Below are 14246 nucleotides of genomic sequence, written 5' to 3'. Positions count from 1 at the left end.
TTACCAACTATCATACCTCTCAAATAAATGTAATTTAGTCGTACAAAGATATATTCACTACAACAACCGTTACCAATCTAAGTATGTTACCATACAAAATCCAATAAAACTAAAGCACAAATGCATTTGGACACATACTTTCCTTCATAAGATTTCCACCCAAAAAATCAGTGGAGACATTCAACCAAACTCTGGCTTCATATGACAGCAAAAACTCCAACTATAACAGCACAGTATTTAATGAACAATTCTCTTTTCCTCTCTTATCCCTCAATTCTAACCTTATCTTTCTAAATATCAGCCTTAGAAGTATATGCAATAAAACCTATGACATACATGCTTGCAGTGTGACATGCTCCCAAGATGTAATCATAGCTACAGAAACGTAGCTAAAAAAAAAAGACATGACAGTGAAATTACCCCCACCTGGTTTCAGGATAATTACCAAATCCTTTAGTGCATATAACTGGAAAATACTAAAAATCAATGCCCTTAGACTTTGTTGTCTCGCACTTCAATGAGATGTTCTTAACAATTCTCAAGAACCTTGCTCTTATTGTGTACTAAGAGTCAAATCCAATCCTGCACCATGTCTAACAAAAGAAACTAAGAAATTAATGCTACAGAGTGACTAAGCTTGGAAGGAGTAGCTCAAAAGTAGAACACAGAATGCATTTCAGCCTTTCAGGCAACTAAGGAGCAGGGCAAAATACCAAATAAAGTATGACAAGAAGACATATCATATCCTCAAAAACAAACATCAAAACAAACCAAAACTCTTCTGAACATCCATAAGTAAATAAATGTTTACATCCAGGCCAAATTAACACCCCCACCCCTACATCCAAACAATAATACTGATTGAACTCTCACACAGTTTAACAGCTATTTTATGCAGACTATATTGTCCTTTACAAACATTAATACTTCCACTCCCTTCTCAGTACCAGCAGCCTCTGCTAAATGTCTTCATCTATTTGTCTTTAGCCCAGCACCTACCTCCACCATTAAAAAAAAACACCTACATAAGCTAAAACAAACCACCCTAGCAGATGACCAACTCCCCTCAGGCTACTTAAAAATGGCTGCAGATGCACTTGCTTTTCCAGTCTCTGTATACTGATAAGTAGATCTATATCTGAAAAATATGTTCCATCCCTTTGCAAAAAATCCATTATTATACCTTTACACAAAAGTGGCTCATGTACAGAGTTTAATAACTACAGGCCCATTTCAGTCCTGTCTCCCCATCAAAAATACTAAAGAAAAAAAAATAATTCATGCCCAGCTGCTATATCAGTTAAACTCAAATAACCTGCTCTCTGAAGCACAGCATGGTTTTACGCTCCACCACAGCACAACCACTTCACTTCAGCACTATAAACCAGCATAGGAACAGTCATTACCTAGTGTAAACTGTGTTGCTAGACTTATCCAAAGCTTTCAACACTACATCACACCAACATTTACTCGCTGAACTCTTCTGTAGGTCTCTCTCAATAGTCCCTTAAATGACTCCTTAGTTATCTATCTGGAAGGCAACAAGCGGTCAAATGGCAACAGGATTTCCTGTTCCTCCCTTCCAGTTACCATAGGTGTCCCTTGGGGCTGTATACTAGCACCCCTTCTTTATAATGTTTTCATAAATAAGTTTCAGGCAGCCATACACTGAGCAAATATAGTACAATATGCAGGTTATTTGACTTTAGTATGTACAGCCCAACCTAGCTGAAAAATTTAAACCTACTCCTTAATCCCAGTAAAACAAAATTGATGTTCTTCACCCCAAAAATTATCTCCATCAAAAACATTATTTCATGAGTGCATCTGCAAAACATACTAAAATTTAGGTAGTACTACAGACTAAATTACTGGACATTTTAATAGATGACAATACTAAGTTTGGTCAACATATTCTTCAAACAATTAAAAAAAAACACAGGAAATGTGGATCTCTTTACAGGGCAAAAACAGTAGCTTACAGACCCAGCAAGAAAAATCTTAGCCTCATCCTATTTGCATCCAACCCTGTTGTATGCCTCACCTATCTTTACAGACCAAAGCTTTACACTAAAATCCAAACTAGCCTCCTGTTACAACAAAGTAGCTAAATTTGCTACCAACACTGCACACTGAGCTCACCACTGCCAAGCCTTATAGCAGATAAACTTGTTAGCGCTCAACAATTTCATAACATTCTCTCCGCTAGTTATGGCATACAGACAGTTGCATTTTCCTGAACAATGCCTTGCATTAAAAAACATATTATCCTTTACCCTACAAGGGACCTCTGTTCTGGTGATAAATTTCTACTAAGCACTACTAAAGCAAGTAATTCACCTGGGGACTTGCTATCCTCGTTACATTTCCAGGCTCTGGAACACCATCTCCACACAAGTAAAAATAATATACAAACTCCCAAGCTATAAAATCCAGCTCAGACAATACCTTACCCAGTCTGGTCATGCTTATGTTCATCACCAGGATGAGACCTCTAGTGAAAGCACAAACATATCACTAACTTTTTGCCCTCCTCTACTTGAATCATTACACCCCTAATAACTGGAATGAATACATCCCTTTTCACCCTCCTTAAACAACACTTCTCATCTTGCTCTTTTTCTAACTGCCCTATCCACCACTCTATCCCTCTCAGGCGTCTCCTGTATACCTAAGTTATAAACCTTCTAGATGCATCTTTTTGGAGCAGGCAGCCTAAATAGAACCAATCTTATACCATGATCTCTCAGTCATATGCTATTATCAGTATTCTATACAATACTAGTATCTTCCATCTCCTCATACATCATTTTATAACTTGCTGCGTTATATCTCTCTTAAACTCTTTACAAACTTATACAATACTACAGTCTCCCTTCCTGCATAGTTTTATAACTAAATTCAGTACTTATCCTGAACTCCTTGCAAAACGTTTCTTTATTGAAATGTAAGGACGTTAAACTTCTTTACAATATTATTTCCCTTCTGCAGTATCAATCCATTTACTTCTGCAAGATTTTACAGCTGGAACAACTGTATAGACTTTTATAATTGTTGATGGAAATACCGTACTGTGTATACTTGTCTTGTAATAGTTTGTTGTTTCATGGGAAATGTAACTGTTATTTTTCTGAGAACTGTCTGAAATTCATTTGTTAATATACAAATGAACTGTGGTGGAGCTTTTCCTCCCGAGGCTCTGCCCAGTCGTACTTTCCAGGTCAAAAAAGACAAATAAATAATGTCTGACTTCTTTTCTGCCTCCCTATCTTACTGTGTCTGTAAAGTTAATTCTCAGCATCTCTGATCTCTCCTCTTACTTAACTATGACTCATGTCCTATCACAATTGAATTCTTCACCCAGATTTCCCCATGCCTCCACTAAAAATGGGCTTTGTTCAGTCAGACTATCTCCATTAAAAATGTAAATAAATAAATACACGTGACAGCAGTCCTAAAATCTTTGTATATATTGCAACTAATTGCTAAGGGAATATATTACATATGTAAATAAGTCACTTTCCTACAGTTTCAGTAGCAGAAGAGGCAAAATACTTCCCTTTGGCGCTGGAAAATCAAAAGGCTGTGGGTTCAAGTCGCACACTGAGTAGTTGGATTATTTTCCAGTACTGAAACTGCAGGACAACATAATGAGGAAGGGGGGGGGTGGTGCTTCACTTCAGTGTGTGCTGTCCTTTGCTTCAGATGTTAAACTGTTATCCCATCTGCCTGAGTTGGTGGATGTAAAGATCCAACAGCACTTACTAAAGAGAGTATTCCTGTGTGCCATTGCCATGTTTCCCTAGTTAGTATGGATATCACATCACATCTCCCCTGAAGAGCAGCCTTTGGCCTAGTTTGAAAAACATAGTTAACAAGTAAAAAAAGAAATATTCAGCATTGATCAGTCCAATTTGAATATGATTTTTTTCCACCAGAGCTTTTCAGTTGACTATAGAGGGGGGTCTGATTTGATTGCACAAAACTGTGTTTCTCAAAAATGCACATAATTACAGAAATGGCCAGTCAATACATTTGCTGAAGAAAAAAAAAAGATGAAATGGCATTTCGTGAATGTTGAAAATGAGCAAATGTTTTTCACATGGGAAGCAAACACCCTCCATGTAGGAGATAGCCTACATCCCCCAATAATTATAACTAACATTGAAGTTGATTCTTCTTGGATAGTTGTTAAACCCTCAACATTCCATTGATTATGATTTCAGGCAGCTATCTGTTAGTAAGTTTTTCTTTTGCTTAAAATGTTGTTCGAGTTCAATACTTACAACACAGTAAAGCCCCAAAGATACAATGATTAAAATAATTTCAGTGCACTATGCAAAACTCCCTGCCAGCCAGTGACATTCTGACCTGTCTGTGCAATTCTTTTGAGAATGATTAAAAAATAGTACTTCTTTAGCCATCGTAGGGATAGTACATGGAGAAAGATGAGTAAGAGAGAGTCTGTGTATTTTGTTTGAGAAGGATTACAAAAAATAGTACTATTTGTCCTGATGGGGATGGCAGAAAGTGAAGGCTCAGAGAAATAAAACACCTGTTATCAGTAGGGAAGGATTTTGCAATCTCTCTTCTTATCCACTCCTAAATGGGATGCTTTCAGTCTAAATGTGGTATGGAGGCATCCATGCAACCTCGTTGATTAATATCATTAGTTTAAGAAGTTTTGGACTTTGAAAAAGTAATAAGATCCTCTAGTGTGTGTTGCACTTCATAGTTGTTGTATGTGATATGACTGCATGCTAGTTTGCATGTGCATCTTGTGTTGATGATAACCATCCTTAAGTGCAGTTTTCCCATTAGATCAATTTTTATTTTTCCCTGTCTGTGCTGTTAATATATTTGGTTGCATTGTACTAGTCAAACAGCTTACACTGGGTAAAGCAAGTAGATAAAGAATAATGCAGCACTGTTTCTGCTGTTTACTTTTGTTTGTAATACCGAGCATGGTACGTGCAAAATGAATACAAATAACTGAATGTTAGAATACTTCAATAATTCACTGAAAAAGTTATTTTTTCCACAGGTTCTGGTAAAGGCTGGCCTTTTCCATGGGACTGAGCTTTTGTGTAAATCTGTTGAAAGCATGGAAGTTTCAGGAAAATTAGAGCATACTTGGAATGAAGCACTGGAGTTTGAGATCATTGTCGGAGATCTACCAAGAATGACTCGGCTATGTTTTGCTGTATATACTGTAATGGATAAAATGAAGAAACAGAAGTCCACAAAGACGCAAGTCCCCCCCAAAGGCCAAACCATTAGGAAAGCTGGAAAAGTGGTATGCATCTGCCACAGTATTATACACATTTTATTGCCATCGCTGGTACTACTGTGAATATTTTTCAATTCTTTATAGATGCCTTGTAGAGCTCTGATAATTTAAAATTGCAGATTTAGTGTTGTCTTGTGTCCTGTAAATAGCATGTGTTTTGATAAACACCCATGGATATATGCAAAGATACATATTTATTTTATTTGTTTCTTGCTTTCATTAACTGGGAGTGTCTGACTGGCAAAGTTCATTTTCTCAGTGGAAGTCTGGGGAGAAAGGTTTAATAATAATAGTATTAATAATAATATAATACTCATAACTGGTAGTGCAAAGCCCATGTGGTATCAGTACTTATAGCACAGGCAAGTAACTACAAGTACACTACCTCAAATACAGATACAGTGCAATACATAAAGTATAACAGATCATACTTACAAACGTACACCTAAACATACATGTGTATAATACTTGTCGGTGTTGATGTAAGTAGTTAAATCAGTGCCGATAGCCAGGAGCTGTTCTGATATAAAGGCCAGCATTACCATCCAATAAAAAAAATACATATAGATCTGTAGACAGGTCATGTAAAAATGTGGCATATTTCAGTGTATCATAAAGTGATGTATTAAAAGAATGCTTGTTGTCAAACATTAAGAACTAGGGAACCTGTAATTTAGTGTTGAACAAGATGCTTAAACTGGCATTGAGTAGTACATTGTTAGTCTTGCAAAAGGATTTCATTTGCAGGAGCAAACATTTGAAATCTGAAAGCTTGAACCAGTTTTCCATTTTAAACTTCTTTTGTTGTCTCACAGGACTTATAGATACAGTACCAGAACAATAGCTAATTTGTCTGGCAGTCTTTGCAGATCCACAAAAAAACAACAGCAAAATTGTTTTTCTCTGCTTTGGTAACTGGCTCAAACTGCTTGTTAAACATGTAAAGAAGATGTACTTAGTTGTACACTGAGCACTTCAGATGACCACAAATTCAATATCGGCATTCCTTATTTTCTTTGCCACTAACTCTAAATATAAAGCAAATAACTAAGGGGGAAAAAGACACCCTGGCCTGGTTCCTTTGTTCAGACGCAACTTAGAGAGGAACCCCCACACACACTTGAAAGTTTGCCTCCGATCCCTCATATATCCTCCTAATTAACCTTATTATTTTATCAAGAAATACAAATACTTCCATTGCCCTATTCCAGCATACTCTGTCAAATGCTTTCTCTGCATCAAGACCCACCAATAACAGGGGTACCTTTGCATTCTGTTTCCCGCTGGATCATCATTGTTCTGTTAATGTTGTTAGAGGTTTCCCTCCCCTCCATAAAACCACATCAATCCATATTTATTAATTTTGGCAACACCTTTCCACTCTTTTAGCCATTAATAGACATAAACATTTTATAATCATGAATAATAAAAAACGAATGGCTAAAAACACAAAATGACTTTACTACGTAAAAGTCCAACTGGTAAGCGCTTTCATTCCCTTTGTGGAACTTCTTTAGATCAAGTTGCATAATGAACAAACTTATTTAAATACAGCAAAAACAAAATAATGGTCGTGTAACGTACAGCTGTAAATTTTTATTACGTTTATTACATGTTAAGCGCTTTTACCACCATCCCGGTGGCTTTTTCAGACAGTACAACGATAAGCACTTTCGCAAAATCTGTTTGCTTCTTCAGATCATAATTCCAAAAAATGCATCATAGTTTAAATAGTACATTCCACCACCTCCCTAATTAGTAGAAATCAATCAGTACAAATGCATTTATAGTTACTAGGCAACATCAAATAAGAACATTTTAACTAAAATAATATTCTAACTAACTATAATAATACACACGTCTAATATCAAAATAAAGTATATAAAAACATATACTATTATAAAAATATTAGGAATACAAATAATATATAAAAATACATATAGAAAATTAATTTCTTAAATGATTGTGCTTTCAAAACAGGTTGCACAGAAACATGGTCATTAAGACCTAAACCCTTAGGTTATTATTTTATTTAGAATGTTCTTATTTGATGATTCCTAGAAACTATGAATGCATTTGTACTGATTGGTTTCTACTGATTAGGGAGGTGGTGGAATGTATTATTTAAACTATGATGCCTTTTTTGGAATTATGATCTGAAGAGGCAAATAGATTTTGCAAAGCTGCTTATCGTTGTACTGTTGAACTAATTCATGTTTTTAAGCAGTGGAGATATTAAATGTTTACAATTTTATAAAAAGATTTGCCGTGGTCTGCTTTGTACGTTTTCTTTTTGACAAACTTTTACAAACTTATCTAGTAGTACAGTCATTTAAGTAGTAGCTATCTACATCTTTGTAGATGTATGAAACTTAGCATTTTACATGTCTTTTATCATGCTGTCTTATTTTTAAAGCCTACTTGCTTATAAAAAAGGTTGTTTATAGCTTAAACCAAGACCATTAATCTAGACATTCACCCTTGTAAAACTGAAAATCATCTTAATTTCTGCATATAATCAGTGCACTTTACAACCCACCTCCCACCCCAAGATTACAGCATATCCATAACTTGCTTTTATCAAGCTTTTCTACTCCTGTTACTCTGTAAATCCTCCATTTCTTACAGCTAACCAACTTTTTTTACTTTAATATATTTAACGCATAAAACAGTCACTGAAATGATTCTCTGCTCAGTAATTTTTTGATAACTTTTTTATACCAACTGCGGAGTTGTCACTTGCTGCCTTCTCCCCCCAAGCTTGGTGTTTCATTTAGGTGATTCTTTATGGATGCACCAGTGAAACCTATTTACTGCTCCACCAAACCAGCTTGCTGAGAAATGCTGCTTGGAACTTCAGTGATTAGTAAAGTGCTGTAACAAGCTAAATTGAAACTCCTCTTCCAAAGAGGAGTTAGTTTTTAGAATGGAAGTAGGATTAATTGTATTGCATTGCTTCATAAGTAAAGTGGTAAATACTCACATATTTGGCCAGAAATGTGTTAGTGTTGTCCATATAACTACAAAATTAAAGTCAGTATGAAAAATTACAGGCAGTTAGCTATTCAAAGTATCAGCTGGTAGTCCCCAGTGATTGAACAGAGTCCACCACTTTCACACCTGCTGTAGTTTGGGGAGTGGGAAGAAGGGCCTAGAGTTTTGTTGAGGAGTACACATAAAGCCCTGCTTGTTCACTTCTGTTGTATTGAAGGAAATTAAAATGGACTAAGGCTTTTTACAAGAGCTTACAGCAAGAGTTGATCAGATTAATCCAGTTGCAAAGAAATGTAAACATTTTCATAGAATATCCAAGAAACCAAAGAATAACTGCACTGTCAAACTATCACTGCAAGTAAATTGAGGAAGAAATGTAATTTATAATGTCTAGATGGTGTCTTATCTTAGACACCCAAACTGCATTCTGTGAGAAGGACAAGGAGACTAATACTCATGTCAGTGTCACAGTTTCCATCATAATTACCATTTTTGGGTATAAGAAATTCATGTTTAATAGGAAACCCTTAGAATAATTTTGATGCTTTAATAAGTATGTAGAATATCATGGTATATGATAAGAAATGTATTATATATATATATATATATATATATATATATATATATATATATATATATATAATATAGAACAATGCAGCAGAAACTAATGAAGGTTTATTGAACCAAATTAACAAATACTAGTGAATGCTCTTCTTGTATGTGCATGTGAAGCAACAGAAACTATGTAAAGGATAATGTTATGTAGTTCTATCTTGCCTACATTCTTACCAGGGGGTTCAGAGCTGAATATCTGCTCCGGCTCAGCCAATTTTACTAGCTCAAAGTCTCTCATTGGCTGGGCTAAGAGGGTATCCCATGGTGCACTGCTCCATATCCCCAGATCTCGTTTGCCGCTTGTGTAGCTCGGACGTGGTCTCGCTTTGCTGTGGCTAAGTACTTTCTTTTTTGCTATTTCTCTTATAGAAATTCGATATTTCATACCCAAAAGCTATTTTGATAGCTATTTCTTGTTGCTGTTGCTGTGTTTGAGTGTGATAGTTGTGTTTTTGGTATCCTTAACTGTTCCAGCGGATTAGGCCCGTTTTAGTTAGAGGATCTAGTCCTCCCTTCTGTTGTTAGATAAACTTTTAGGGTGATTGTGTTTGTCTCTGTGTTCCCTAGAAGACCCATTTAAGTTAGAGGTTCTTAGAGTGTGTATAGTAGAGTTTTCTGGTGTTTCTGATTTGGGTGTTGTTACCGTCCTTTTTGTATTTCGTGTCTAGGTGGTTTTACTTGGCGCTACTTATAATATGTCTAAGGATCAGAAGGAGCATAAACCTTCTGGCTTTAAAAGATGTTCCAAGTGTGGATACAAGATGTCCATCACAGATGGGCACTCTGTGTGTGTTTACTGCCTTGGAGCCATCCATTTACAGGAGTCGTGTAGCTTTTGCCATGCGTTCAGTCCTAGGGTGCTCCAGGAGAGGAAAAATAAATTAATATTAAAGGGACTTCTAAAACCATCCTTTGAGGAAGCTATAGACTCTGCTCCCAGTCCTCAGTCAAAATCCAAAGCTTCCAAGGCTAAGAAAAGGTCTCCATCTCCATCTGCCCCTTTGGAGCCTCCAGAGAAAATTACTGTATTGGATTTTACCTCCTTGGCTTCACTGTCCTCAGGGCCGCAGGTGGTATCAGTGTTAACTGAATCAGCGTCGGCTCCTGTTATTCTTGAACCCATTTGGAGTCGATCGCCCAGTGTGATGCATGGTTCTCCTGACAAGAGATCCCAATCTCCATCTCTCTCCTCCAAATCCTCCATACTTTCTGATTTGGATGTTGATAGGGTGGTGCAGAGGCTCCTGCAGTCGCCGGTGTTGGCAAAATTGTTCTCGGCTCCGACCCACACTGTTCCGGAGCCAGTTCCTATGACCGTTTTGATGATTCCTCCTCCAAGCACATCCTTGTCGTTCAGTGTGATGTTCCTGCGCCGGCTCCGATACCTCATCTGGGTCTATCTGTGCCGACCTCGGCTCCGACCATGTCGGTTCCATCCACAGGGTTCAGGACTCGGGTCTCTTCGGTCGGGCCCGAGGGGGGTACTTGGGACATCAGTCGGTTCCGAGTTTCCCACTCGGTGCATCGGCTCGGGGGACCCCGGTTCCGGTCATGGGCTCAGAAGCCGGTCGGTCCTCGGACTCGGGGGGGGGGGGGGACCGGCCTTCGAGGCCATGCAGAGTGCGCTGGCCAGATCATCGGCTACATCACCCGGGTCGGTCATTCTGTCCCCCAGCACCCCAGTGAGAGCTTCTGACACTCACCTATCAATGGCCAGTAGAGTGCCAGGCCCTAAGGACACCCCCACGAGCGGTCCCCAACTTTCTGAGGGTCTCCCAGAGTCCGTGCCTGAGGAGCCTCCTCGAAAGAAATTGTGCAAGAGGAAGCACATAGACTCCCAGGATGAGTCTCTCACCTCTGATACTGACCTCGAGGAATCGGAAGGGTCCCCCAAGTCTTCCTCTGATGATGTTTCCTTCTCTGATATCCTGGAGATACTGAAACAAAGAGGTGATTGGCCTTCCAAAGCTCCTTCCGAGGAGGAGTCAATATTCCTTAAGGCTTTTGGCACTCAACCCTCCACCTCCTGGGTGTCTCCACCCTTTGACGAACTTCTTGACCTCATTTGTCGAAGAGTGTGGGAAAACCCCGATTCTGTGGAGCCCGTGCCCAGGCATCCCAACAAATTCCTTTCCACCCCCCAGGGCAAAGAGTTTCTGTCAAAAAGAGTCCCTGTAGATGCCATGGTGGTGGCGGCAGCCACCCAAAAGGAAGTTGCAGAGTCTTCTTCATCCGTCCATCCTCCTAACAAGGAGTCTAGGACCATGGATCGGTACGGGAAGCATACCCTGTCTTCAGCAACCTTCACACTACAGTCGCTGAATTATCTATCTCACTTCACTTGGCTCCAGAGAGAGATCTCCACAAAGAGTTGGGAGATACTCTTGTGGGTAACATACCTTAGGCGGTGGCTCAGACAGTTAATGCCCAGGTCTCTACCCTCAACTCCATTGCTAACTTGTCCATGCGGCTCATTTTGTATGCAGCCGAGGGAGCGAGTAGGGCAGCAAGCTCAGGGTTCGCCCTTAAAAGGCAAGCCTGGCTGCACCTGTGTCACTCTGCGGAGGCCTTCAAGTCTTCCTTCACTGATGCCCCATTTGACGGTTCCTCCTTGTTTGGGACCAAAGTGAAAGACACCCTCACCAGGTGCGAGCAAGAGGGAAAGACCCTGTCTGCCATGGGGGTCCATTTTTCCCTTCCTTCTAGGCCTTATCCCAAGGCCCAGCGGGGATGTGGTTCAAGAAATCACAGAGGATCTTTCCTGCCGCACAAGGTAAACTCCCCTCCAGAGGCAGGGGAGGGGGGGGTTATTCAGGGAGATGTCACCCCAGAGGCAGAGGGGGACCCCCGCAGTTCGGGAGACTGCGACTCCTTCCATGGCGCTCCATACTCTCATTCCTGAGGGTGTGTCTGATTGCGCTTATCCGGAGCCAGTCGGGGGTCGAATTTTCTTATACCTGGAAGTCTGGGAAAGCATTACCCAGGACCGATGGGTATTATGGATAATTTCTGGAGGTTACCTCATTCCATTGTCTTCAGTACCCCCGCCAATTAGAAAAATCCCAGACGTTCCACCCAGTCAAAGGGATCAAGCAGCCTCAGAGGTCTCGCAGCTGCCAGAAAAAGGAGCCATCCAACGTGTCCCCTCAGACCAAATCGGATTAGGGACTTACTCAAGATTCTTTTTGGTGCCAAAAAGAACAGGGGACCTGAGACCCATACTAGATCTCAGTCAACTCAACAATTATGTACACAAGTCCAAGTTCCATATGGTCACACTACAATCGATTCTCCCATTGTTGCTAGAGGAGTTATGAATGTGCTCCATTGATCTCAAGGATGCTTACTACCATGTCAAAATGGACAGAGCATCCAGGAGTCGCCTACGCTTCTGGCTGGGAGCCAGTCACTTCCACTTTCGAGCCCTGCCCTTTGGTCTCACCACAGCCCCCAGGGTGTTCACCAAATGTATGGCAGTGGTGACAGCTCACTTGAGATGTCAGGGATTCCAGGTGGTTCCGTACCTGGACGACTGGCTCCTTACCGCCTCCACCAGGCATCAGCTAGTTCAGACGAGGGATGCTACCATCAGTCTATGTCACCGGTTGGGCATAACAATAAACTGGGAAAAATCTGCCTTATTGCCCTCACAGCGTGTCACGAAAATCTGCCTTATTGCCCTCACAGCGTGTCACCTTTATAGGAGCAGATTTAGACACTATTCGAATGCGAGCATTCTTACCACAAGAAAGGATCACAGTATTACAACAAATACACATGCTGATGCCCCTGAGACAAGCAAAGGCAAGACTGGTTCTCCAACTCCTAGGGACCATGGCAGCAACTATCATGATGGTCCCTCTAGCGAGATTACACATGAGACTTCTTCAATGGCTCCTCTTTGTCCAGTTGTCTCTCCGAAGACTCCCACTATCTCATCCCATCTTACTCACGGACAGGTGCAAGCAGGACCTCTGTTGGTGGCTGTGCACCAACAATTTGAATGGGGGAAAGCCCTTCGTTCCTCCCGTCTCCATTGCCACGGTGACCACGGACGCCTCCCAGATGGGGTGGGGGGGCATTATCTCATCAGGACAGTCCAAGGCACGTGACAGGAACACGAGATACATTTGAATATAAACATCCTGGTGATGAGAGCAGTGCTTTTTGTGTTGCAGGCACTTCAGAAAGTACTTCCTCTGGGGACTATTGCGATACACTTAGACAACATGTCAGTAGTGTGGTATCTCAACAAGCAAGGGGGAACCCGATCTTACCCTCTGTGCAGAGAGGCTATGCGAGTGTGGCATTGGGCAATTGCTTCCCAATGGTTTCTGGTGGCAATGCACATTCCGGGGAGGTCCAACGTAATAGCGGACAGGCTAAGCAGAGCGATCCTTAAGCCTTACGAGTGGTCCCTGAATTGCTGGTAGCAGAGCGAATCTTCAGCAGATGGGGTCAGCCTTGCTGCGACCTTTTTGCCAACCCTCTCAATGCGAAATGCAGCAACTACTTCACACTGATCCCCCCACAGGGGGAATCACCCAGGGACACACTGGTTCATGATTGGCCCTCCGGTCTGCTTTATGCTTTCCCTCCATTTCCCCTACTGTCAAGGGTGATTCAGAAAGCGCAATCCTTGGGAAGCAGAATGATTCTGATTGCCCCACACTGGCCTTGTCAAGTCTGGTTCCCCTTTCTTCAACCATACATTGTCGACACTCCTTGGATTCTGGACCCTCCACCAGATTTACTGACACACATGTCGGGACAGTTCCACCCCTCTCTGATGACCCTACGGTTGACAGCCTGGCTACTCCACTTCCATCGCTAGTCAGACGTCATAATTTTTCACCGGAAGTGGTCCATATATTATCGTCCTCTCATAAGCCATCCACTAGAAAGATTTATTCTAGCAAATGGAAACGGTTCTCTATCTGGCACATACTAGAGGCATTGATCCTTACAAAGCTCCAATAGATTCAGTTCTGGAGTTCTTGTCTATGCTGTTCTATCAGGGGTCCGCATCAGCCACCATCAAAGTTCAGCTGGCGGCGATATCTAATTTCCATGTAGCAAATGAACCTAGTCTCATGGCACACAGACTATGCAAAGCATTCCTTAAAGGTACCCTGTTGCTTCGTCCCCCAGTGTCTGAACCTGACATGCCCTGGGATCTCAATTTTGTTCTACAAGCCCTTACTTTACCACCATTTGAGCCTGCAGCTACCTGCAAATTGAAATTCTTGACATGGAAAACAGCATTCTTAACAGCAGTCACTTCAGCGAGGCGGGTTTCGGAAATTCAAGCTCTCTCCATCAAACCCCCATATTTAATCTTCCATAA

General features: G+C 40.8%; 1 protein-coding gene across 4 annotated transcripts in view; it reads left to right on the top strand.

Annotated features, from left to right (window-relative positions):
• The window catches only part of PIK3CB (phosphatidylinositol-4,5-bisphosphate 3-kinase catalytic subunit beta), a gene marked incomplete at its 3' end in the record, with an annotated part of 1563003 nt that overhangs the window by 779953 nt on the left and 768804 nt on the right, over positions 1–14246 (top strand). For all 4 annotated transcript variants that reach the window (XM_044070037.1, XM_044070038.1, XM_044070035.1 and 1 more), the window contains 1 exon segment: positions 5045–5296. In XM_044070037.1, coding sequence (XP_043925972.1) covers positions 5045–5296 — 252 coding nt within the window.

This window comes from Protopterus annectens, chromosome 4.part1, assembly GCF_019279795.1.
Source record: "Protopterus annectens isolate FY-2018-M chromosome 4.part1, PAN1.0, whole genome shotgun sequence".
NCBI classification, from domain to species: domain Eukaryota; kingdom Metazoa; phylum Chordata; order Ceratodontiformes; family Protopteridae; genus Protopterus; species Protopterus annectens.
Note: the sequence above shows the minus strand (reverse complement) of the source record. Positions and strands in the feature narration are given on the sequence as shown.